The sequence below is a fragment of the Narcine bancroftii genome, chromosome 12 (genome assembly GCF_036971445.1).
Source record: "Narcine bancroftii isolate sNarBan1 chromosome 12, sNarBan1.hap1, whole genome shotgun sequence".
NCBI lineage: Eukaryota > Metazoa > Chordata > Chondrichthyes > Torpediniformes > Narcinidae > Narcine > Narcine bancroftii.
This window is the reverse complement of record NC_091480.1, coordinates 58,277,686-58,301,572: the sequence shown is the minus strand read 5'-3', so window position 1 is coordinate 58,301,572 and position 23,887 is coordinate 58,277,686. Positions and strand designations below refer to the sequence as shown.

Below are 23,887 nucleotides of genomic sequence, written 5' to 3'. Positions count from 1 at the left end.
GGTGTATCCCGTTACACCTGTTACCCAATCCCCACACCACAATCGTAAGTCGTCACTTACCGGTGTCTTCTCGGGGATTGAACCGTCACCCTTCTCCTCTCCGTCTTGTCGTGTCACCTTGTCCGGATACCACTCGCTCAAGCCGCCCGAAGCGACGAGCAAGGGACTAGGAGCCGCTGAACTCAGCGGGGTGCACCACCTCCGATGTCCCTCTTCTCGCCTCCCCTCACGGCCGGAGTGTAGATCCCGGACGAGCCCCCATTTGTCAGAAATAAAACTTCTCACACATGAGTCTCTTTAAAACTGATGACACGACAAGCTTTATTTACAAGTCTGCAGAGTTGGACTCAACTGGCTTCTCACCAGTTAAGCCCCGATACATACAGTGCATTGATTTTTATACCCTTGTTGTTTGCCCTTCCCCTTCTTATTAATACTGTTTTAATTGGTTAGTATTGCAAAAGCATTCTAAGTACAACTGCATTTTTAATTATCACGTTCGTTACGTACGCTGCGAACTCTACATACACTAAATTCTGTTTCTCACCCTTCTTATCAATCTTTTGTCTCCTGCATGTCTCTCACTATGACCATGAAAAGATATGTTTAAAAAAAAACATATCCAGCTGAACTTTTTGTCCTTGGCTGCTAGTAAGCTCCCTGTCCGTTCTGGCTTCCCTTTTTATGATTAATCATCACATTTTAACTTAAGCCATTTTAACCTAAATTCTCTATATATAACAGAGGGGGGTCTGTGTCTGTGGGGGGTCTGTGTCTGGTGGTGGATGGATTGGTGGGGGTCTGTGTCTGTGGGTGGGAGTCTGTGTCTCTAGGTGTGGGCTGTGCCTGTGGATCTGTGTGGGTGGGGAGACTGTGTGTGGGAGGATGTGATTGGGGGGCTCTGGGTGGGGTCTATGTCTGGCGGTGGGTGGGGGCTGTGTCTGTGGGTGGGGGACTGTGTGTTGGAGGAGGTGGGTGGGTACTGTCTGGCAGTGGGTGGGGGCTGATTCTGTGGGTCAGAGTTGGTGGGGGCTGTGTCTGGGAGGCTGTGGGTAGGGGACTGTGGATGGGAGGAGGTGGGTGGGGGCTGTGTCTGTGGATGGGGGACTGTGTCTGGGTGGGAGTTGTGTCTGGACGTGGATGGGGGGCTGTCTGGGTGGGTGGCTGTGGATGGAAGGAGGTGGGTGGGGGTCGGATTGGAGGAGGTAAGTGGGTGCTGTCTGGCAGTGGGTGGGGGCTGTGTCTGTGGGTGGTGAGGGACTGTATCTGGCGGTGGGTGGGGGGGGGCTGTGTCTGGCGGTGGATGGGGGCGGCTGGAGATGCCTGCACTTCCCCTTCTGTCCCTGCTGACAAAGGGGGCGCTGCCGATATCGGACGGGTTTGGCGGTAGCATCTGGTCAGACTTCCGGTGTCATGGCGCAGGCGGTGAATGTGGCAGATATTCCATTGCAGCAGTTGGAGGTCCTGAGAAATCAGCTGGAGCAGGTAGTGGTAGATGAAGACAGAGTGGATGAGACGGGGACAGAGAGGGGGATGGGGAAACGGAGACATAGTGGGGGAGATGGGGGAGGGAAGGGTGGTCAGGGAGAATGAGCAGAGAGTAAGGATGGAGGATGATTGTAAGTGGGTGGGATCGGGAGGAAAGGGTGGGTCACCTTTCCATCCTCTCTGCTCCTCCTCCCACCCCTCCCCCAATCGTATCATACTTTCCTCTCCCTACCAGTGTCGTTCTCCCCCCCCCCTCTCTCCCCACCAGTGTCGTTCTCCCACCCCCCCAGCATCCTTCTCCCCCTGTCCTTCTCCCCACTGTCCTTCTCTCCCCTGTGTCCTTCTCTCCCCTGTGTCCTTCTCTCCCCTGTGTCCTTCTCTCCCCTGTGTCCTTCCCCCCCGTGTCCTTCTTCCCCCCGTATCCTTCTCCCCCCGTATCCTTCTCCCCCCCGTGTCCTTCTCCCCCCCCGTGTCCTTCTCCCCCCCAGTGTCCTTCTCCCCCCCAGTGTCCTTCTCCCCCCCCAGTGTCCTTCTCCCCCCCCAGTGTCCTTCTCCCCCCCAGTGTCCTTCTTCCCTCCTCCAGTGTCCTTCTTCCCTCCTCCAGTGTCCTTCTTTCCCCCCCCCCCAGTGTCCTCCCCCCTCTCCCCACCAGGGTCCTTCCCCCCTCTCCCCACCAGGGTCCTTCTCCCCCTCTCTCTCCCCCCACCAGGATCCTTCTCCACCCTCTCTCCCCACCAGGGTCCTTCTCCTCATCTCTCCCCACCCGGATCCTTCTCCCCATCCCCTTCCCACCCGGGTCCTTCCCCACCCCCTTCCCACCTGGGTCCTTCCCCCCCCCTTCCCACCCGGGTCCTTCCCCCCCCCCCAACCTTTCCTCACCAGGGTCCCCCTCCCCCCTTTCCTCACCAGGGTCTTTCTCCCCCCCCCTTTCCTCACCAGGGTCCTTCTCCCCCCCCCCTCTTTCCCCACCAGGGTCCTTCTCTCCCCCCCCCAACCTTTCCTCACCAGGGTCCTTCTTCCCCATCAAGGTCCTTCTTCCCCATCAAGGTCCTTCTTCCCCATCAAGGTCCTTCTTCCCCACCAAGGTCCTTCTCCCCTCCCCCTCTTTCCCCACCAGGGTCCTTCTCTTCCCCCCCCCTCTTTCCCTACCAGTGTCCTTCTCTTTTCCCCCCCCCCCCCTTTCCTCACCAGGGTCCTTCTTCCCCCACCCCTCTTGCCCCAGCAGGGTCCTTCTCTTCCCCACCCCCACCCTTTCCTCACCAGGGTCCCCCCTCCCCCGTTTCCTCACCAGGGTCTTTCTCCCCCCCCCTTTCCTCACCAGGGTCCTTCTCCCCCCCCCCCCTTTCCCCACTAGGGTCCTTCTCTCCCCCCCCAACCTTTCCTCACCAGGGTCCTTCTCCCCCACTCTTTCCTCACCAGGGTCCCCCTCCCCCCTTTCCTCCCCAGGGTCTTTCTCACCCCCCCCCTTTCCTCACCAGGGTCCTTCTCCCCCCCCCCCTTTCCTCACCAGGGTCCTTCTCCCCCCCCCAACCTTTCCTCACCAGGGTCCTTCTCCCCCACTCTTTCCTCACCAGGGTCCCCCTCTCCCCTTTCCTCACCAGGATCCTTCTACCACCCCCCTCTTTCCTCACCAGGGTCCTCCTCCCCCCCCCCTTACCTCACCAGTGTCCTTCTCCCCCCTCTCTCTCCACCAGGGTCCTTCTCCCCCTCTCTCTCCCCCCACCAGGATCCTTCTCCACCCTCTCTCCCCACCAGGGTCCTTCTCCTCATCTCTCCCCACCCGGGTCCTTCTCCCCATCCCCTTCCCACCCGGGTCCTTCCCCACCCCCTTCCCACCTGGGTCCTTCCCCCCCCCTTCCCACCCAGGTCCTTCCCCCCCCCCCAACCTTTCCTCACCAGGGTCCCCCTCCCCCCTTTCCTCACCAGGGTCTTTCTCCCCCCCCCTTTCCTCACCAGGGTCCTTCTCCCCCCCCCTCTTTCCCCACCAGGGTCCTTCTCTCCCCCCCCCCAACCTTTCCTCACCAGGGTCCTTCTTCCCCATCAAGGTCCTTCTTCCCCATCAAGGTCCTTCTTCCCCATCAAGGTCCTTCTTCCCCATCAAGGTCCTTCTTCCCCACCAAGGTCCTTCTCCCCTCCCCCTCTTTCCCCACCAGGGTCCTTCTCTTCCCCCCCCCCCTCTTTCCCTACCAGTGTCCTTCTCTTTCCCCCCCCCCCTTTTCCTCACCAGGGTCCTTCTTCCCCCACCCCTCTTGCCCCAGCAGGGTCCTTCTCTTCCCCACCCCCACCCTTTCCTCACCAGGGTCCTTCTCCCCCCCCCCCAACCTTTCCTCACCAGGGTCCCCCTCCCCCCTTTCCTCACCAGGGTCTTTCTCCCCCCCCCCCTTTCCTCACCAGGGTCCTTCTCCCCCCCCCCCCTCTTTCCCCACCAGGGTCCTTCTCTCCCCCCCCAACCTTTCCTCACCAGGGTCCTTCTCCCCCACTCTTTCCTCACCAGGGTCTCCCTCCCCCCTTTCCTCCCCAGGGTCTTTCTCACCCCCCCCCCTTTCCTCACCAGGGTCCTTCTCCCCCCCCCCTTTCCTCACCAGGGTCCTTCTCCCCCCCCAACCTTTCCTCACCTGGGTCCTTCTCCCCCACTCTTTCCTCACCAGGGTCCCCCTCTCCCCTTTCCTCACCAGGATCCTTCTCCCACCCCCCTCTTTCCTCACCAGGGTCCTCCTCCCCCCCCCTTACCTCACCAGTGTCCTTCTCCCCCCTCTCTCCCCACCAGGGTCCTTCTCCCCCCCCCCTCTCCCCACCAGGGTCCTTCTCCCCCGCCTCTCTCCCCACCAGGGTCCTTCTCCCCCCCCTCTCCCCACCAGGGTCCTTCTCCCCCCCCCCCCTCTCTCCCCACCAGGGTCCTTCTCCCCCCCCCTCTCTCCCCACCAGGGTCCTTCTCCCCCCACTCTGTCCTTCTCCCCCCCACTCTCTCCCCGCCAGTGTCATTCTCCCCCCACTCTCACCCCACTAGGAGACCGAGTTCCTCACCACCTCCATTCAGCAGCTGAAACTGGTGCAGACAAAATATATGGAATCACAGGAGAGTCTGAACAAGCTCAGCGCAGACCACGCTGGTGAGTGTCCGATCCAGGTACCCACATCCTCGCGTCTTTCCCTCTCCTCCCTCCTCCCCGCCCCACCCGCCTGCCCCCCTCCGCCCCTTGTCTTCCCCTCATCCTCACGCGCGTATCCCCAACACCTAATCCCCCCCATTCCCCCATCCTCTTGACCCTACTTGTTTCGAACTGAGTCCAGAGGCAAGGAGGTCCCGTTACAACTGTCCAGGACATTGGGGAGACCTCACTGGGAGTATTGTGGTCAGTTGTGGGCACCCAGCTGTGGGAAGGATGTCACTGAGCTGGAAAGCGGGACAAGAAAGATACACTACAATGTTCCCGAGACTGAAGTGACAAGCAGAGTTGGGGTCTGGGTCAGCAGAGAGAGGATGGGATGAAGGATCTGTCTCTGTTTACAACTCAACCTATCTCTCACTGATCCTTTTTCTCCATCTTCCAGGTAAGGATGTGTTGGTCCCATTGACGAGTTCTGTATCCTTTTTTAATGTTGGTGAGAAGGTTGTCCTGCTGCAGTTGGTCTCATACACGCCCCCCCACTTGGCAACAGCAACCTCCACCTCTCCCCGCCCGCTCTCCCCGCCCGCTCTCCCCGCCCGCTCTCCCCGCCCGCTCTCCCCGCCCGCTCTCCCCCGCCCCGCTCTCCCCGCCCGCTCTCCCCCGCCCGCTCTCCCCGCCCGCTCTCCCCGCCCGCTCTCCCCGCCCGCTCTCCCCGCCCGCTCTCCCCGCCCGCTCTCCCCGCCCGCTCTCCCCGCCCGCTCTCCCCGCCCGCTCTCCCCGCCCGCTCTCCCCGCCCGCTCTCCCCGCCCGCTCTCCCCGCCCGCTCTCCCCGCCCGCTCTCCCCGCCCGCTCTCCCCGCCCGCTCTCCCCGCCCGCTCTCCCCGCCCGCTCTCCCCGCCCGCTCTCCCCGCCCGCTCTCCCCGCCCGCTCTCCCCGCCCGCTCTCCCCGCCCGCTCTCCCCGCCCCGCTCTCCCCGCCCGCTCTCCCGCCCGCTCTCCCCGCCCGCTCTCCCCGCCCGCTCTCCCCGCCCGCTCTCCCCGCCCGCTCTCCCCGCCCGCTCTCCCCGCCCGCTCTCCCCGCCCGCTCTCCCCGCCCGCTCTCCCGCCCGCTCTCCCCGCCCGCTCTCCCCGCCCGCTCTCCCCGCCCGCTCTCCCCGCCCGCTCTCCCCGCCCGCTCTCCCCGCCCGCTCTCCCCGCCCGCTCTCCCCGCCCGCTCTCCCCGCCCGCTCTCCCCGCCCGCTCTCCCCGCCCGCTCTCCCCGCCCCGCTCTCCCCGCCCGCTCTCCCCGCCCGCTCTCCCCGCCCGCTCTCCCCGCCCGCTCTCCCCGCCCGCTCTCCCCGCCCGCTCTCCCCGCCCGCTCTCCCCGCCCGCTCTCCCCGCCCGCTCTCCCCGCCCGCTCTCCCCGCCCGCTCTCCCCGCCCGCTCTCCCGCCCGCTCTCCCCGCCCGCTCTCCCCGCCCGCTCTCCCCGCCCGCTCTCCCCGCCCGCTCTCCCCGCCCGCTCTCCCCGCCCGCTCTCCCCGCCCGCTCTCCCCGCCCGCTCTCCCCGCCCGCTCTCCCCGCCCGCTCTCCCCGCCCGCTCTCCCGCCCGCTCTCCCCGCCCGCTCTCCCCGCCCGCTCTCCCCGCCCGCTCTCCCCGCCCGCTCTCCCCGCCCGCTCTCCCCGCCCGCTCTCCCCGCCCGCTCTCCCCGCCCGCTCTCCCCGCCCGCTCTCCCCGCCCGCTCTCCCCGCCCGCTCTCCCCGCCGCTCTCCCCGCCCGCTCTCCCCGCCCGCTCTCCCCGCCCGCTCTCCCCGCCCGCTCTCCCGCCCGCTCTCCCGCCCGCTCTCCCCGCCCGCTCTCCCCGCCCGCTCTCCCCCGCCCGCTCTCCCCGCCCGCTCTCCCCCCCTCCATTAGCCGTGCTGCTTGTCCTTGATCAGTTGACCAGATGTATGTCCCAGGGAAGATGCAGGATGTGAGCCAAGTTTTGCTGGACATCGGTACCGGTTACTATGTTGAGAAGGTCTGAGTCTTGCTCGTGTTCGGTGTTGTAGGGGATGGAGTGGATGGAGGAAGGTGTGGGTGACAAGGGATGGGTGGGGGGGTGGGTAGGTTGGGGTGCTGATATCAGAGGGGTGGGATGCAGTCTTCCCTGTCTCAGGGAAGGTCAGAGACAGCACCCCAAACCACATTCTCCCCCCGCCCCTGGCGTGTCCCCCACACCCCTCCTGCTCTCCCCCTTCCCCTTGTGCTCCCCAAGCAAGGCCGATGCCATTGTTCTGTGTACCATGGTGCTGTGGGAACATGTGACCCCGAGCTGACCAATTCTTCAGGCTACGCTCTCGTACCTGGAAGGGTCAGATCGGGCAGGCTGGGCTTGGAGAGAGACAGAGGCCCTTTGGCCCAACACCACCATGCTGCCCACAGAGCCAGTCCCCTTTGCCTGTTCTTTGAGACTTTCCTGTCCCTGAAGAGGGGAATACAATGAGAAACACAGAAGGGGGAGGGGGTGTGGTCTTTTGCACATTTTCCCAGCGTAGAGGCATCAACGACAAGGAAGCACAGGTTAACGGGGAAAGGAAGATGTGAAGGGGATTTATGGAGTGTCTGACACTGAGTGGTTGATATCTGGGGAGGTGAGTGTGGAGGGGGAAGGAGTCGTGAGGGCCTGAAGGGTCTGTTTCTATGTTATTCCACCCCCACCCCAGCCTGAGCCTGAGTCACTCTCCTGCAGGGAGTAACAGAGGCTCGTGTGTTCTTCAAGAGGAAGGTGGAGTTTCTCACCAAACAGATGGAGAAGATCCAGCCGGCACTGCAGGAGAAGTTCAGCATGAAGCAAGGTGGGGGGTGGGGTCCTGGTGGGGGCACGACCCGCAGCTGGTGCCTGGGGAGGGGGGCCTGACACTCAATGTGATGGGGGTTCTAACAGGGGGGGGAGTGGGTCCTCAGTGTGTGGCTGGGGCTCTTCCTGGTGGAGGGTCCTCTGTGTGGGGCAAGGGCTCTCCCTGGGGGAGGGTCCTCAGAGTGGGGCGGGGTCCTCGGGGCGGGGTCCTCGGGGCGGGGTCCTCGGGGCGGGGTCCTCGGGGCGGGGTCCTCGGGGCGGGGTCCTCGGGGCGGGGTCCTCGGGGCGGGGTCCTCGGGGCGGGGTCCTCGGGGCGGGGTCCTCGGGGCGGGGTCCTCGGGGCGGGGTCCTCGGGGCGGGGTCCTCGGGGCGGGGTCCTCGGGGCGGGGTCCTCGGGGCGGGGTCCTCAGGGCGGGGTCCTCAGGGCGGGGTCCTCAGGGCGGGGTCCTCAGGGCGGGGCAGGGGTCCTCCCTGGGGGAGGGTCCTGTGTGGTACAGGGGATCTCACTGGGGGAGGGTCAGTGCAGGGCAGGGGTCCTCCCTTGGAGAGGGTCCTGTGTGGTGTTGGGGGTACTCCTGGGGGGAGGGTCCTCAGTGCGGGTATGGCGTCTCTCGGGGATGCAGTGGTCATTGTGTACTTGGGCCGGTATTCCCGTCACTGATCATCTCTCTCCCAGCAGCCGTGGTGGAGATACTGAACCAGAAGATCCAGCATATGGCGACACTCAACAACCCCCTCCCCGCCACAGCCTGAGCCTGAGCCCAACCCCCACGTCTCCTTCCTCCCATCCCCCAACTCTCTCCCCTCTCAGAGCGTCAACCCTCCCTCCCTCATCATCCCCCCCTCTCCCTTGTCAACCCCTCCTTCGTTGCTCCCCAGTTGAACCCCGTTCTACCCTCCCCACTGATGGAGTTTCACCTATCACATGCTGTGACCCTGTTTTCTCCTGCGACCCTGTTACTGGGTGAACAACCGTCTTGCCCTGGCACTGAATCCATTGGACTTTGTGTTTTAGAATTAAAGTTTAGTGACCACTGCACTTGTTCTGGTCTGTTTCACACCAAGGTTCCCACGACCGGAGTTACAGGGAGAGGTTGGATGGGCTGGGCCTTTCTCCCTGGTGTGGAGGAGGGTGAGGGGGGGGGAACCTAGAGATTTATAAAATCATGAGGTGGGTGGTCACAGACTTTTCCCCAGGGTTGGGAAGTCTAAAACTGGAGGGCACAGGTTTAAGGGGAGAGATTTAAAGGGGACCTGAGGGGCACTTTCTTCACACAGAGGAATGAGCTGCCATAATTCAGAACTATTCAAATGATAGGGTTGAGGGATTCACTCCAGCCTGTGGACTGCTGGAGACCGACTGAAGGGTATTGGAACTGGGATGAGAGAGGGTGCCGAGGGCACTGTCGGGTTCCTAATTGGATCGAAGGTTAATCCACAGGCCCAGAAGAGTCGCAGAGAGGATCACCTGAGTCTTCCTCATCCCTTGAGATCTTTGTCTGAGGAGGGTACACAAAATCATCGAGGACCCCTTCCACTCTGCACACAGCATCTTTCAGCTCCTCCCATCAGGGAAGAGATACAGGAGGATCAGAGTCAGCACCAATGGTGAACCACCAAAGGAACAGCTCACACTAACCCTCCAAGACTCTCACATCATGAAATAATATTGATGTATTTGTATATTTGAACACTTGTCCTGCGTATGTATTGTTTGTCTGTGTGTGTCCTATGTTGCATGTTTTAAACCAAAGACCAGAGAAGGCTGTTTTGTCGGGTCGGATGACAATAAACTGGACTAATCCTATTGGAAGCTGGGATCTGGACCTTGAGTTACCAATGGCTTGGCCTGGGTTCTGTGTGGCTGAGGAGACGGCAGGAGCGGCGAATCTACGGTCACTCGGTGACGGGGGGATCTCTTATTGCTTCTCTCACCAACTGTAAGGGGCACTTTAGGTAATTCCTGCCGATGGCGAAACTGTCGGCCTTACAGCAGATGAAAGTAAATTCCGTGTACTTACATGTCAACAAATTGAATCTTGAAAGATTGATAAATGAAAACACAAAAGTCTGGAAACATGATTTAAAATTCCTTTATTGTCATGTAAATAGTACAGAACGTAATATTACGTAAACAGCAGTACTGGACAAATTGGCTCCCAGAGTATCCATGGAAAATAAAAGGCCGTCAACGTGTCAGGCCTGGAGTTTGCATCAGGAATATTTTTCCAGATGACCACTACAATTTCGCGCCCCACTCCCACATTCACGTGTCTGTCTGTGGCCTCCTACTGTCCCACTGAGACCTGTAAATTGGAGGACCTGATTTTCCGTCCGGGCCCTTTCCAACCAGATGGCATTAATATCGAGTTCTCCAGTTCCTGCTAGCTCACTCCAGTTCTCCCTCCCTTCCCTGTCCCTCTGTCTCCTTCCCTCTTCATTCACAGAGCCATACCCCCCCCCCCCTCTCCCCGTGCTGCTGTCCCCTCCCTTATCCCCCTATTACTTCCTGCCTGTGGGACCTGCCCCTTTCCTCTTTCCCCCTCCTCCCGCCACCATTTTATTGATGTTGGGGACACATCATCCTGCCTACATTTTCCTACCCCCTTTTGATGAAGGGCTCAGGTCTGAAACGTCGGTTGTGTATCTTTATCTTTGCCTCATAAAGTTCACTGTTTGACCTGTGTTGCTCCAGCTTTGTTTTTTATTGCAGCTGTTTCTTTAATCAACATCCTGTGCATTAATATCGGGGTTTATGGCCACTGCACATTTATGACAATAAAATCCTTCTCTCTCATTTATTGCTTTTCTCTGGGCATCAAAGTCGTTTCTGCCAGTCTGATGCTGCCAGGATCAAACATGGCGGCGAGCATCCGCAGCACGTGCACAAAGGTGCCAGCATCAAATATGGTTGGAGGCGCCACAGCGCGGCTGCCAGCAATAAAGATGGCCGCACCACCAGCGGTGTTCGATGGGAGGTTGCCAGCAGCAATGATGGGGGTGGCCGGAAGTGATCCGCGATCCTGCGCGAGATGCCTGCCCGGCTTCCGGCCCTTGGTGTCCGCCGCCTGCTCCTCATGGCGGTTCCCGCCGCCTCCCGGCCCCGGATCGGCACCCACGACGGCAACTTCCACTGCGACGAGGCGCTGGCCTGCTTCCTCCTCCGACAGCTGCCCGAGTTTCAGGTGAGCCCTGACCTTTCACCCCTGGGGCTGGGCTCCCCCTGACCTCTCATACCAGGGGGTGGAGTCACCCTGACCTCTCACCCTTGGGATGGAGCTCCGCTTGACCTCTTTCCCCAGGGGGTGGGACTCCCCTGACCTCTCATCCCAGGGGGTGGAGTCACCCTGACCTCTCACACATGATGGTAGGTCTCCCCTGACCTCTCACCCCTGGGGGTGGGGCTTCCACTGACCTCTCACCCCTGGTGGTGGGCCTCTCCTGATCTCTCACCCCTGAAGTTGGGTTCACCCTGACCGCTCACCCATTGGGGTGGGGTCACCCTGACCTCTCACCCCAGGGGGCGGGGCGCACCTGACCTCTCACCCCTGGGGGTGGGGGCTCCCCTGACCTTTCACCCCATGAGGTGGGGTTCACCCTGACCTCTGACCCTATGTGCAGGGCCCACACCTGACCTCTCACCACGGGGGATGGGGGTCACCCTGACCCTTGTCCCCTCAGTGTGGGGTTTAAAAATGAACTTTATTCAAATTAAAATTGAGGGCTGCCAGGTTGGTGTAGCGGTTAGTGCCTCGCCTTTACAGCGCCAGCGATCGGGACTAGGGTTTGAATCCCACGCTGTCTGTAAGGAGTTTGTACGTTCTCCCCACGTGGGTTTTCTCCAGGGTCTTCGGTTTCTTCCCACTGTTCAAAACATATCATGGGTTTTAGGTTAATTGGACAGCAAGGACACGTGGGCAGAAAGGGCCAGTTACTGTGCTGTATGTCTAAATTTAAATTAAATATCAGGAAAATGGGCCTCTGCACAAGTATATTGCCTTCAGGCAGAAGGATGGCCAGGTGAAAGTCGATGTACAAGGGATGCAGAAAGAGGGTGTGAAGCAGACATGTCTTGGTTCCTTACGTACTTCTCCCGACGACGTAAAAAACATTAAAGATATTATGTTACACGAGGTGAAAAGAAAACAAGGCTTTCACTTAAATGTGCTGTGACCACCAGGGCTCCCGTGAGAATGGCTGGTCTCAAGCAGTGGTTTTCAAACTGCCCCCCTAAACTCACATCCCACTTTAAGTGATCCCTATTGCCATTGGTGCTCTGTGATTAGTAAGGGATTGCTTGAGGTGGGATGTGGGTGGAAAGAAAAAGTTTGAAAACCACTGTTTCAATCGTCCCTCATTGACTCGTTATGTGCACAGTTTCATAACTCCAAAGGAAATGGCCAATGACAATTTTTCTCAAAGTATTTCAGTAACAATTCAAGATTCAATTTATTGTCATTTTAATAAAAGTGTCTTTTTGCCTGCTGCAAGGCCGACACATTCTCCACCAGCAGGAATTGTCTAAGCGTCTCTTACAGTCAGAGAGAGAGAGAAAGGATCAAGAGAGATTCCCCCAGAGTCACCGAGTGTCCGTGGATTCACCTCCAGCACTTCTGCAGCCACACAGAGTCCAGTCCAAACCATCAGCAACCCGAGCTCCAGATCTGAACCTCCAGGTCCAGAGCAGTGGTCTAGACAGTTTAGAATTGGGTCTGGAACAGTGGTTCTAAACCCCCTCTTCCCACTCACATACCACCTTACTCATCACGGAACACTTATGCTTAGGGATTACTTAAAGTGGAATGTGAGTTTAAGGGGGGGGGGGGGGGGATTTGAAAACCACGGTCGAGAGTATTACCTGGAAGGACTTGGGAGAGCTAGAAGGGCCCATGAGAAGGCCTTGGTGACCAGGATGAAGGACAAGAGGACGAGTTGTGTTGGGTTCCATCGGGGGTGCTGGTGGGCACGTGTGCATAGAGTCAGAGCAGGTAGCGGAGATCTGTAATGAATACTTTGCTTCAATATTCACCAAAGGAAAGGACTGTGAAAATCGTGAAGATGTCTCGGGGCGGACTGAGGCACAAGTGCACATTGACACTGAGAAAGAGGACGTGTTTTTAAAAAAATAGACATACAACACGATGGCAGGTCAATTCAACCCTATGAGTCCGTGCCGCCCAATTTACACCCCATTAACTTACACTCCTGGAGCACTTTTGGAGGGCGGGAGGAAACCGGAACCCCGGGGAAAACCCATGCAGAAACGGGGAGAACTTCTTACAGACAGCTCAGGATTCGAACCCCCGTCCCGATCGCTGGCGCCTTAAAGTTGTTGCTATGTTAACCGCGACGTCAACTGTGTTTATAAAGCGTGAAGTTCGATAAGACAGGATTCACCCATGGCTACTGTGGGAAGTGCGGGAGGAGATTGTGGAATCACTGGCGATGATCTTCACATCATCACTGGAGACAGAAGTACCAGAGGACTGGAGGGTTGCAAATGTTGTTCCCCTTTTCCCCTCATTACAGAAAGGATGTGGAAGCTGTGGAGAGGGGGGCAGAGGGGATTTACCAAGATGTTGCCTGGATTGGAGAACGTGTCTTATGAGGCAAGTTTAGCAGAGCTGGGACTTTTCTCTTTGGAGCGAAGAAGGGCGAGAGGTGACTTGATAGAGGTCTACAAGATTATGAGAGGCATTGATAGGGTGGACAGACAGAGCCTGTTTCCAAGAGCGGGAATAGCAAACATGAGGGAGGAACATTAGGAGTTAAGTTTTTTTTTAAAACAGTGTTGTAGGTGTCTGGAATGGATTGCCATGGACGGTGGTGGAGTCTGGTACATTAGGGGTGTTTAAGAGACTTTGACAGGCTCATGGATGAAAGAAAAACTGAGGGTTCTTGGTGTGAGGCAGGAAAGGTTTAGTTTACTGAGTAGATTTACATCAGTTGACACATCGTGGGCTGGGACTGTGTTGAAATGTTCTATTCAGTAAAGGAGTGGAGATAACGTGGGAAATTGTAGACCAGTGAGTCTTATTTCAGTGGTGGGCAAGATATCTTGAGAGAGAGAGAGAGAGAGAGGATTTACAAACATTTAGAAGGATAATCTGATTAGGGATAGTCAGCATGGCTTTGTCAGGGGAAGGACATGTCTCACGGGACTGATTGAATTCTTTGAGGATGTAACAGAACATTGATGAAGGTAGAGTGGTGGATATTGATTCATTAAGGCCTTTGATAAGGTTCCCTGTGGAAGGCTCCGTTTGTACATCGCAGTGTTAACCAGTTTGAGAACGTTGCCACTCTCTGTCTCTCCCACAGGATGCACAGATAGTCCGTACGAGGGAGCCTGAGGTTTTGCGGGAGTGTGACGTGGTGGTGGATGTGGGAGGGGTGTATGACCCAGCTATTCATCGTTATGATCACCACCAAAGGTTTGTGACAGCAGGGTTCCACCGGAGAATGGCAGTTCGCTGGGGTCCAGATGGGAGGGCTCGTCCATCTCCTAATGTTGTTCAATGTCAGAGCTGGCTGGAGAGGGACTGAATGGCTTTGTGTCCCAATGTAACAGGCTGGAGAGGGGCTGAACAGCCATCCATTCCAGTGTGACAGGCCAGAGATGGGCTGAATGGCATCCTATATTCCGGTGTAACTGGCCAGAGAAGGGCTGAATGGCCTTGTGTCCCAATGTAACAGGCTGGAGAGGGGCTGAACAGCCACCCATCCCAGTGTGACAGGCCAGAGGATTGTTAACTCGGCCTGCGACATCACAGGCACCAAACTTCACTCCATCGATGCCATCGACATGAGGCAGTGTCTTAAAAAAGCAGCCTCTATCCTTCAAGACCCCACCACCCAGGCCATGCCCTCTTCACTCTGCTACCATCGGGGAAAAGGTACAGGAGCCTGAGTACTCAGCGGCACAAGGACAGCTTCTTCTCCACTGCCATCAGATTCCTGAATGATCAACGAACCACAGACACTGCCTCACTTTGACTTTTCATGCATTGTTTTTCTTTATTTTGTAAGGTGGTTTATATAAATATTTGCCCTGTGATACTGCCGCAAAGCAACAAATTTCATGACACATTCATGACAGTAAATCCTGATTCTCTCTGCCCCAGGTCCTTCACTGAGACCATGTCTTCCCTGAGGTCTGGTTCCAGACACCAGACCCGGCTTAGCAGTGCAGGCCTGGTCTACTTTCACTTTGGGAACCGAGTCCTGGCTCAGTCCCTGGGAATGGAGCTCTCTGACCCTGCACTCCCCACTCTACTGGACAAGGTGAGAGGACGGGAGGTCAGGGGGTGGGGTGGAGAGCGAAGATGTGATTATTTGCTGTCGAGGTGTGATAAGTGAAGGTCATCAGGTCGGTCAGGGCCATGAGGCTGGGGATCAGGTCATAGGATTAGGGTCAAGGGGCTGGAGTCAGGGTCAAGAGGCTGGGGATCAGGGTCAAAGTCAAGTGACTGGGTCAGGATCAAGGGGCTGGGGTCAGATTCAAGGGGGTCAGACCTCATCCTGTTCCATGTTCTTACTCTCCCTTCCCCCCCCCACCTCCAGGTGTATGAGAACTTTGTTGAGGAGATCGATGCCATTGACAACGGGATCCCTCACTGCGATGGAGAGTCTCGATACGTCATCAACACTCACCTCAGTGCCCGTGTGGCCAACCTCAACCCCCTGTGGAATGCAGCCCCACAGGACCCCGAGGTGAGGGCTGCCCCCAATCCTTCCTCTTCCCTCCTTCTGCCCCCTCCCACAGGTCCCTCACCTCTGCTCTCACCCTCTCTCCCTCTTGCAGGCTGCCTTCGCCATGGCCATGGAGTTGGTGGGGGGTGAGTTCCTGGACCGACTGAACTATTACCACACGTCCTGGCTGCCAGCACGAGGGCTGGTGAAAGAGGCCATCCAAGAGCGGAGGGAGGTGAGGGCCTGGGCCAGGGGCGAGGTCAAGGGGTGAGGAGTTGCTTAGAGGCGGGGGAAGGGGGTTTGTCGGTGGTGAAGGTCAGGTCAGGGGGAGGGGGGGATGGAGAGAGGGGTTAATCAGGGGAAGGGGGTGAGATAAGAGTGAAAGATGAACAGTAGAGTGGGATCCCAAGGAACTGTGAGGGGTGGTGTTTCTTCTACCTGGATCCATTCCAGGTCAGTCCCAGCATGGGCCAGTCCCAGACCCAATGTGGACCAGTCCCATACCTACTGTGGGCCAAACCCAGTGTGGAACAGTCCCAGACCCAGTGTGGGTGAATCCCTGTGTGGGTGACTCCCAGTGGAGCCCAGTCCCAACCCCAGTATGGTCCATCCCCGGACCCTGTGTGGATGAAACCCTGTGTGGGCCAGTCCCAGTGGAGGTCAGTCCCAGGCCCAGTCTGAGTCGGTCCCAGGGTGGACCAGTCCCAAACCCAGCATGGACCAAACCCAGTGTGGGCCAGTCCCAGTGGAGGTCAGTCCCAAACCCAGTGTGATCCAGTTCTAACCCCAGTATCGACCAAACCCAGTGTGGGCCAGCCCTCGACCCAGTGTGGGTGAATCGCCATGTGGATGAGTCCCAGTGTGGGCCAGTCCCAGTGGAGCCCAGTCCCAGTGTGGGCCAGTCCCATACCCAGTGTGGGCCAAATCCAGTGTGGGCCAGCCCCATGCCCAGTGTGGGCCAAATCAGTGTGGGTCATCCCCATACCCAGTGTAGGCCTGTCCCATATCCAGTGTGGGCCAGCCCCATACCCAGTGTGGGTCAACCCCAGTGTGAGCTATCCCCATACCCAGTGTGGGCCAGACCTTGTGTGGGTGAATCCCAGACCCGGCATGGGGCAGTCCCAGACCTAGCGTGGGCCAGTTCCAGTCCCAGTTTGGGCCAAACCCAGTTTGTTCCAGTCCCAGATTCTGTGTGGACCAAACCCAGTGTGGGCCAGTCCCAGTGGATGTCAGTCCCCGACCCAGTGTGGGCCAAATCCAGAATGGGCTAATCCCAGTGGAGGTCAGTCCCAATGTAGTCCAGCACCAATCCCAGAGTGGGCCAGTCCCAGACCCAGTGTGAGTCAGTCCCAATGTAGTCCAGCACCAATCCCAGAGTGGGCCAGTCCCAGACCCAGTGTGGGCCAGACCCAGTGTGGGTGAATCCCAGACCCAGCATGGGGCAGTCCCAGACCTGGTGTGGGCCAGTTCCAGTCTCAGTTTGGGCCTAACCTAGTTTGTTCCAGCCCCAGATTCTGTGTGGACCAAACACAGTGTGAGCCAGTCCCAGTGGAGGTCAGTCCCAGACCCAATGTAGACCAAATCCAGTGTGGGCCAGCCCATACCCATTGTGGGCCAAAACCATCATGGGCCAGTCCCAGTGGAGGTCGGTTCCAGACCCAGTATGATTCAGTCCCAGTGTGGTCCAATTCCAAACCCAGTGTGGACCAAACCAGTGTGGGCCAGTCTTAGACCCAGTGTGTACCAAACCCAAGCCCAGCGTGGGCCAGTCCCAGACCCAGTGTGGACCAAACCCAAACCCAGCATGGGCCAGTCCCAGACGCAGTGTGGGCCAGTTTCAGACCCAGTGTGGGCCAGTCTCGGACCCAGTGTGGGCCAGTCTCGGACCCAGTGTGGGCCAGTCTCGGACCCAGTGTGGGCCAGTCTCGGACCCAGTGTGGGCCAGTCTCGGACCCAGTGTGGGCCAGTCTCGGACCCAGTGTGGGCCAGTCTCGGACCCAGTGTGGGCCAGTCTCGGACCCAGTGTGGGCCAGTCTCGGACCCAGTGTGGGCCAGTCTCGGACCCAGTGTGGGCCAGTCTCGGACCCAGTGTGGGCCAGTCTCGGACCCAGTGTGGGCCAGTCTCAGACCCAGTGTGGACCAAACCCAAACCCAGTGTGGACCAAACCCAAACCCAGTGTGGACCAAACCCAAACCCAGCATGGGCCAGTCCCAGACCCAGTGTGGGTGAAACCCAGTGTGGACCAAACCCAGACCCAGTGTGGTCCAGTCCCAGACCCAGTATGGGCCAAACCCAATGTGGACCAAACCCAGTGTGGGCCAGCCCCAGACTAAGTGTGTGCCAAACACAGTGTGGTTGAGTCCTAGACCCAGTGTGGGGCAGTCCCAGACCTAGAGTGGGCCAGTTTGAGTCCCTGCTTGGGTCAAACTCAATGTGGTCCAGCTCCAGACACTGTGTGGACCAAACCCAGTGTGGGCCAGTCCCAATGGAGGTCAGTCCCAGGCCCAGTGTGAATCAGTCCCAATGTAGTCCAGCACCAGTCCCAGAGTGGGCCAGTCTGAGACCCAGTGTGGACCAAACCCAACGTGGGCCAGTCCCAGTGTGGACCAGTCCCAGACCCAGCTTGGGCCAAACCCAATGTGGTCCAACCCCAGACCCAGCATGGACCAAACACAGTGTGAGCCACACCCAGTGTGGGTGAGTCCCAGACCCAGCGTGGGGCAGTCCCAGACCCAGTGTGGGTGAATCCCTGTGTGGGTGAGTCCCAGTCTGGGTCACTCAGTGGAGCCCAGTCCCAGTGTGGGCCAGTCCTAGAGCCAGTGTGGGCCAAACCCAGCATAGGCGTCCCAGTGGAGGTCAGTTCCAGACCCAGTGTGAGTCAGTCCCAGTGTGGGCCAGTTCAAAATCCAGTGTGGACCAAAACCAGTGTGTTTCAGCCCCAAACCCAGTGTGGGCCAGTCCCAGACCCAGTGTGGACCAAACCCAGTCTGGTCCAACCCCAGATTCAGTATGGACGAAACCTAGCTTGGGCCAGTCCCAGACCCAATATAGGTGAGTCCCAGTGGAGGTCAGTCCCAGTCTCAGCCTGGACCAAACCTAGTGTGGGCCACCCTGTCTTTTGCAGGAGGATGAGAGTGGAGAGATCATGGTCCTGAAGCAAGGAGGGTGCCCGTGGAAGGAACATCTCTTCGAGCTCGAGAAAGAACTCAAAATCGAGCCACCCATCAAGTTTATATTGTACATGGATCTCCAGGGACACTGGCGTGTCCAGTGTGTTCCAGAAACACCAAAATCCTTCAGGAGCAGGTGAGAGAAGAGAGGGAACAGCAGCAAGCACTTGGGTTTGATCTATTCACTAAATAAAGCTGCCCCCCCGCGCCCCCCGCCCCCCCCCCAGCACTGAACCCCTGGATCAGATCCCAGCCTGACCCACTCCCAGGATCTGTTATTCTATATATAACACCCCCCACCCCACAACCCTGGATCAGATCCCAGCCTGTGATCCACTCCCCGGATCTGTTATTTTATATATAAATGCCCCGAACCCCTGGAACAGATACCAGCCTATGACCCACTCCCATGGATCTGTTATAACCCCCGAACCCCTCAATCAGATCCCAGCCCGTGACCCACACCCGGGGATCTATTATTCAATATATAACCCCCTGAACCACTGGATCAGATCCCAGCCCGTGACCCAGTCCCAGGGATCTTTTATTCAACATATAACCCCCCCCCCAAACTCCTGGATCAGATCCCAGCCTGACCCACTCCCAGGATCTGTTATTCTATATATAACACCCCCCCCCCCCACACACACACACACAACCCTGGATCAGATCCCAGCCTGTGATCCACTCCCGGGATCTGTTATTTTATATATAAATGCCCCGAACCCCTGGAACAGATCCCAGCCTGTGACCCACTCCCAGGGATCTTTTATTCAACATATAACCGCCCCCCCTCCCAAACTCCTGGATCAGATCCAACCCTGTAACCCATTCCAAGGGATCTGTGTTCTATATATAACCTCCCACCAAACCCCTGGTTCAGATCCCATGCTGTAACCCACTCCCACAGATCTGTTATTGAATATCTAACCCCAGTTGAACCCCTGGATCAGATCGCAGGCCGAGACCCTGTCCCAGGGATCTGTTATTCAATATATAACCCCCCAAGCTCCTGGATCATATCCTAGCCTGTAATCCACTCCCAGGCATCTGTTATTTTACATATAAACCTCCCAAACCCATGGATCACATCCCAGACTGTGTCCCACTCCTGGGATCTGTTATTTTATATATAAACACCCCGTTCCCCCAAATCATATCCCAGCCTGTAACCCACTCCCAGGGATCTGTTATTCAATATATCTTTGGCTTGGCTTCGCGGACGAAGATTTATGGAGGGGGTAAAAAGTCCACGTCAGCTGCAGGCTCGTTTGTGGCTGACAAGTCCGATGCGGGACAGGCAGACACGATTGCAGCGGTTGCAAGGGAAAATTGGTTGGTTGGGGTTGGGTGTTGGGTTTTTCCTCCTTTGCCTTTTGTCAGTGAGGTGGGCTCTGCGGTCTTCTTCAAAGGAGGTTGCTGCCCGCCAAACTGTGAGGCGCCAAGATGCACGGTTTGAGGCGTTATCAGCCCACTGGCGGTGGTCAATGTGGCAGGCACCAAGAGATTTCTTTAGGCAGTCCTTGTACCTTTTCTTTGGTGCACCTCTGTCACGGTGGCCAGTGGAGAGCTCGCCATATAACACGATCTTGGGAAGGCGATGGTCCTCCATTCTGGAGACGTGACCCATCCAGCGCAGCTGGATCTTCAGCAGCGTGGACTCGATGCTGTCGACCTCTGCCATCTCGAGTACTTCGACGTTAGGGGTGTAAGCGCTCCAATGGATGTTGAGGATGGAGCGGAGACAACGCTGGTGGAAGCGTTCTAGGAGCCGTAGGTGGTGCCGGTAGAGGACCCATGATTCGGAGCCGAACAGGAGTGTGGGTATGACAACGGCTCTGTATACGCTTATCTTTGTGAGGTTTTTCAGTTGGTTGTTTTTCCAGACTCTTTTGTGTAGTCTTCCAAAGGCGCTATTTGCCTTGGCGAGTCTGTTGTCTATCTCTTTGTCGATCCTTGCATCTGATGAAATGGTGCAGCCGAGATAGGTAAACTGGTTGACCGTTTTGAGTTTTGTGTGCCCGATGGAGATGTGGGGGGGCTGGTAGTCATGGTGGGGAGCTGGCTGATGGAGGACCTCAGTTTTCTTCAGGCTGACTTCCAGGCCAAACATTTTGGCAGTTTCCGCAAAGCAGGACGTCAAGTGCTGAAGAGCTGGCTCTGAATGGGCAACTAAAGCGGCATCATCTGCAAAGAGTAGTTCACGGACAAGTTTCTCTTGTGTCTTGGTGTGAGCTTGCAGGCGCCTCAGATTGAAGAGACTGCCATCCGTGCGGTACCGGATGTAAACAGCGTCTTCATTGTTGGGGTCTTTCATGGCTTGGTTCAGCATCATGCTGAAGAAGATTGAAAAGAGGGTTGGTGCGAGAACACAGCCTTGCTTCACGCCATTGTTAATGGAGAAGGGTTCAGAGAGCTCATTGCTGTATCTGACCCGACCTTGTTGGTTTTCGTGCAGTTGGATAATCATGTTGAGGAACTTTGGGGGACATCCGATGCGCTCTAGTATTTGCCAAAGCCCTTTCCTGCTCACGGTGTCGAAGGCTTTGGTGAGGTCAACAAAGGTGATGTAGAGTCCTTTGTTTTGTTCTCTGCACTTTTCTTGGAGCTGTCTGAGGGCAAAGACCATGTCAGTGGTTCCTCTGTTTGCGCGAAAGCCGCACTGTGATTCTGGGAGAATATTCTCGGCGACACTAGGTATTATTCTATTTAGTAGAATCCTAGCGAAGATTTTGCCTGCAATGGAGAGCAACGTGATTCCCCTGTAGTTTGAACAGTCTAACCCATGGATCACATCCCAGACTGTGTCCCACTCCTGGGGATCTGTTATTTTATATATAAACACCCCGTTCCCCCAAATCATATCCCAGCCTGTAACCCACTCCCAGGGATCTGTTATTCAATATATAAACCCCTGAATTCCTGGATCAGATCCTAGTCTGTGACCTACTCCCAGGGATCTGTTATTCTATATATCCCCACCCTGAAGCTTTGGATCAGCTCCCACCCTGTAACCCACTCCCGGAGATGTTATTCTATATATAAACCCCCCGAACTCCTGGATCAGATCCCACCCTGTAACCCACTCCCAGGGATCTATTATTCTAAATATATATATATATATATATAGCTTCCCCCCCAAAGCCCTGGATCAGATCCCAGCCCGTGACCTACCCCCAGGGATCGGTCATTCTATATATGTAAACCTCCCGAACCCCTGGATCAGATCACAGCATGAGACCCAGTCCCAGGGATCAGTTATTCAATATATGACCCCCCTGAACCACTGGATCAGATCCTAGCCCGTGACCAGTCCCAGGGATCTGTTATTCAATATATACCCTCCCGATCTCCTGGATCAGATCCCACCCTGCAACCCACTCCAAGGGATCTGTTATTCTATTAAAAAAAAACCCCACCCCAAACTCCTGGATCAGATTCCACGCTGTAACCCACTCCCGGGGATTGTTATTCAATATATTACCCCCCTTAACATCTGGATCAGATTTAAGCCTGTGGCCCACACCCAGGGATCTGTTATTCTATATATAACCTCCCACCGAACCCCTGGCTCAGATCCCAGCCTGTGACCCACTCCCAGCGATCTCTTATTTAATATATAACCCCCGCCAAAACCCTTGTATGAGATCCAAGCCTGTAACCCACCCCCCAGGGATCTGTTATTAAATATATAATTATCCCCTCAGACCCCTGGATCAGTTCCCAGCCTGTAACCCACTCCCAGGGATCTGTTATTTTACATATAAACCTCCCAAACACCTGGATCAGATCCCAGCCCATGAGCCACACCCAGGGATCTGTTATTCTATATATAAACCCCATGAAACCCTGGATTAAACCAGCCTGTGGCCCATTCCCAGGGATCTGTTATTCTCTATATAAATCCATGGAACCTCTGGATCAGATCCCAGCCCGTGACCTAACCCCAGGGATCTGTAATTTGATATATAAACCTTCCAAACCCCTGGATCAAATCTCAGCCCGAGACCCACTCCCAGGGATCTGTTATTCAATATATAAACCCCTGAACTCCTGGATCAGATCCCAGCCTGTGACCCACTCCCAGGGATCTGTTATTCTTTATATAACATTCCCCCCCCAAACCCTTGGATCAGATCCCATCATGTAACCCAGTCCCAAGGATCTGTTATTCGATATTTTTAAAAAACCTGAACCCCTGGATCAGATCCCACCCTGTAACCCACTCACAAGGATCTATTATTCAATATATAGCTTCACACCGAAGCCTTAAATTAGATCCCAGCACGTGACCTACACCAAGGATCATTCTATATGTAAACCTCCCGAACCCCTGGATCAGATCGCAACCCGAGACCTAGTCCCAGGGATCAGTTATTCAATATATAAACCCCTGAATTCCTGGATCAGATCCCAGCCTGTGACCCACTCCCAGGGATCTGTTATTCTTTATATAACATCCCCCCCCCCCCCCAAACCCTTGGATCAGATCCCATCATGTAACCCAGTCCCAAGGATCTGTTATTCGATATTTTTAAAAAACCTGAACCCCTGGATCAGATCCCACCCTGTAACCCACTCACAGGGATCTATTATTCAATATATAGCTTCACCCCGAAGCCTTGGATCAGATCCCAGCACGTGACCTACACCCAAGGATCATTCTATATGTAAACCTCCCGAACCCTGGATCAGATCGCAACCTGAGACCTAGTCCCAGGGATCAGTTATTCAATATATACCCCCCCCCCATACCCCTGGATCAGATCCAGCCTAAAACCCACTCCCAGGGATTTGTTATTGAATATATAACCCCCCCCCCACCCAACCACCAAACTCCTGGATCAGATTCCAGGGACCTGTCATTCTATATATAAACCTCCCACACCCCTGGATCAGATCCCAGTCTGTCACCCACTCTCAGGGATCTGTTTTTCTATATATAACCACCCGTCCCACCATCCCCCTGGATCAGATCCAGCTTATGACCTACTCCGGGGTTCTATTATTCTGTACACCAAACCCCATTTCCCTCCCCTGGATTGTTCACCTTCTCTCCACATCCCCGGACTGTTCACCCTCTCTCACCTCTCTCACAGACTACCGCTGCCAGAGGACTGGCGAGGGCTCAGGGATACCGACCTGTCCACCCGAAGCAGGATTGCAGGCTGCGTGTTTGTACACGCCACAGGTTTCATTGGGGGAAACATCAGCAAGGAGGGGGCTCTGCAGATGGCTCGCAACACCCTGACTCAGGCAGGCAAGGTGGAGGGGCTCTGACCCCCTGGTTGCCTGTACAGAAATAAAGTTCTTCATCTAACTTGTATGGAGTCTGTTCCTGGAGCAATCCGCGAATGGCAAGAGGCTTGTGTAGCACGTGATGGAGCTCACTCATACACACATGCACAACCCACTAGATCCCGCATTTGGTGAGCGGCTTGTGTAGCACGTGATGGCGCTCCCTCCTCTACACACATGCACAACCCATGAGATCTCAAGTAGCACATGATAAGAGCTCCCTCATACACAACCCATGAGATCCTGCGTTTGGGTTTCACTTAACTCATGACCTATTGTGGATGCTTGACATCTCACTGGTCAGGAAGGCAA

General features: G+C 56.6%; 2 protein-coding genes across 4 annotated transcripts; both read left to right on the top strand.

Annotated features, from left to right (window-relative positions):
* The first annotated feature begins 1,375 nt into the window (after positions 1 to 1,375).
* On the top strand, positions 1,376 to 8,453 carry pfdn5 (prefoldin 5). Of its 2 annotated transcripts, none has more exons than XM_069905061.1 (6): positions 1,376 to 1,485; positions 4,496 to 4,598; positions 5,041 to 5,072; positions 6,521 to 6,595; positions 7,307 to 7,412; positions 8,094 to 8,453. In XM_069905061.1, the coding sequence occupies exons 1-6, from the start codon at positions 1,414 to 1,416 to the stop codon at positions 8,165 to 8,167; spliced, it is 462 nt and encodes a 153-aa protein (XP_069761162.1). In that variant the 5' UTR covers positions 1,376 to 1,413; the 3' UTR covers positions 8,168 to 8,453. The 2 variants fall into 2 exon arrangements, with proteins under 2 accessions (XP_069761162.1, XP_069761161.1); XM_069905060.1 differs by having other exon boundaries at positions 8,091 to 8,453.
* A 1,805-nt stretch (positions 8,454 to 10,258) lies between these two features.
* On the top strand, positions 10,259 to 23,601 carry myg1 (myg1 exonuclease). 2 transcript variants are annotated; one of them, XM_069906137.1, is made up of 7 exons: positions 10,432 to 10,599; positions 13,736 to 13,848; positions 14,539 to 14,698; positions 14,978 to 15,127; positions 15,219 to 15,341; positions 18,232 to 18,413; positions 23,377 to 23,601. In XM_069906137.1, exons 1-7 carry the CDS (start codon positions 10,447 to 10,449, stop codon positions 23,555 to 23,557), a joined length of 1,062 nt encoding a protein of 353 aa, XP_069762238.1. In that variant the 5' UTR covers positions 10,432 to 10,446; the 3' UTR covers positions 23,558 to 23,601. The 2 variants fall into 2 exon arrangements, with proteins under 2 accessions (XP_069762237.1, XP_069762238.1); XM_069906136.1 differs by lacking the exon at positions 13,736 to 13,848 and having other exon boundaries at positions 10,259 to 10,599.
* Positions 23,602 to 23,887: the final 286 nt, after the last annotated feature.

Excerpts from the sequence above, each read along its gene's own strand:
- pfdn5 (XM_069905060.1), top strand. The coding sequence starts at position 1,414 with ATGGCGCAGGCGGTGAATGTGGCAGATATTCCATTGCAGCAGTTGGAG. Across the intron at positions 6,596-7,306 it reads CCGGTTACTATGTTGAGAAG|GGAGTAACAGAGGCTCGTGT; the intron begins GTCTGAGTCTTG and ends ACTCTCCTGCAG. Across the intron at positions 7,413-8,090 it reads GAAGTTCAGCATGAAGCAAG|CAGCCGTGGTGGAGATACTG; the intron begins GTGGGGGGTGGG and ends TCTCTCTCCCAG.
- myg1 (XM_069906136.1), top strand. The coding sequence starts at position 10,274 with ATGGCGGCGAGCATCCGCAGCACGTGCACAAAGGTGCCAGCATCAAAT. Across the intron at positions 10,600-14,538 it reads GACAGCTGCCCGAGTTTCAG|GTCCTTCACTGAGACCATGT; the intron begins GTGAGCCCTGAC and ends TCTCTGCCCCAG. Across the intron at positions 14,699-14,977 it reads TCCCCACTCTACTGGACAAG|GTGTATGAGAACTTTGTTGA; the intron begins GTGAGAGGACGG and ends CCCCACCTCCAG.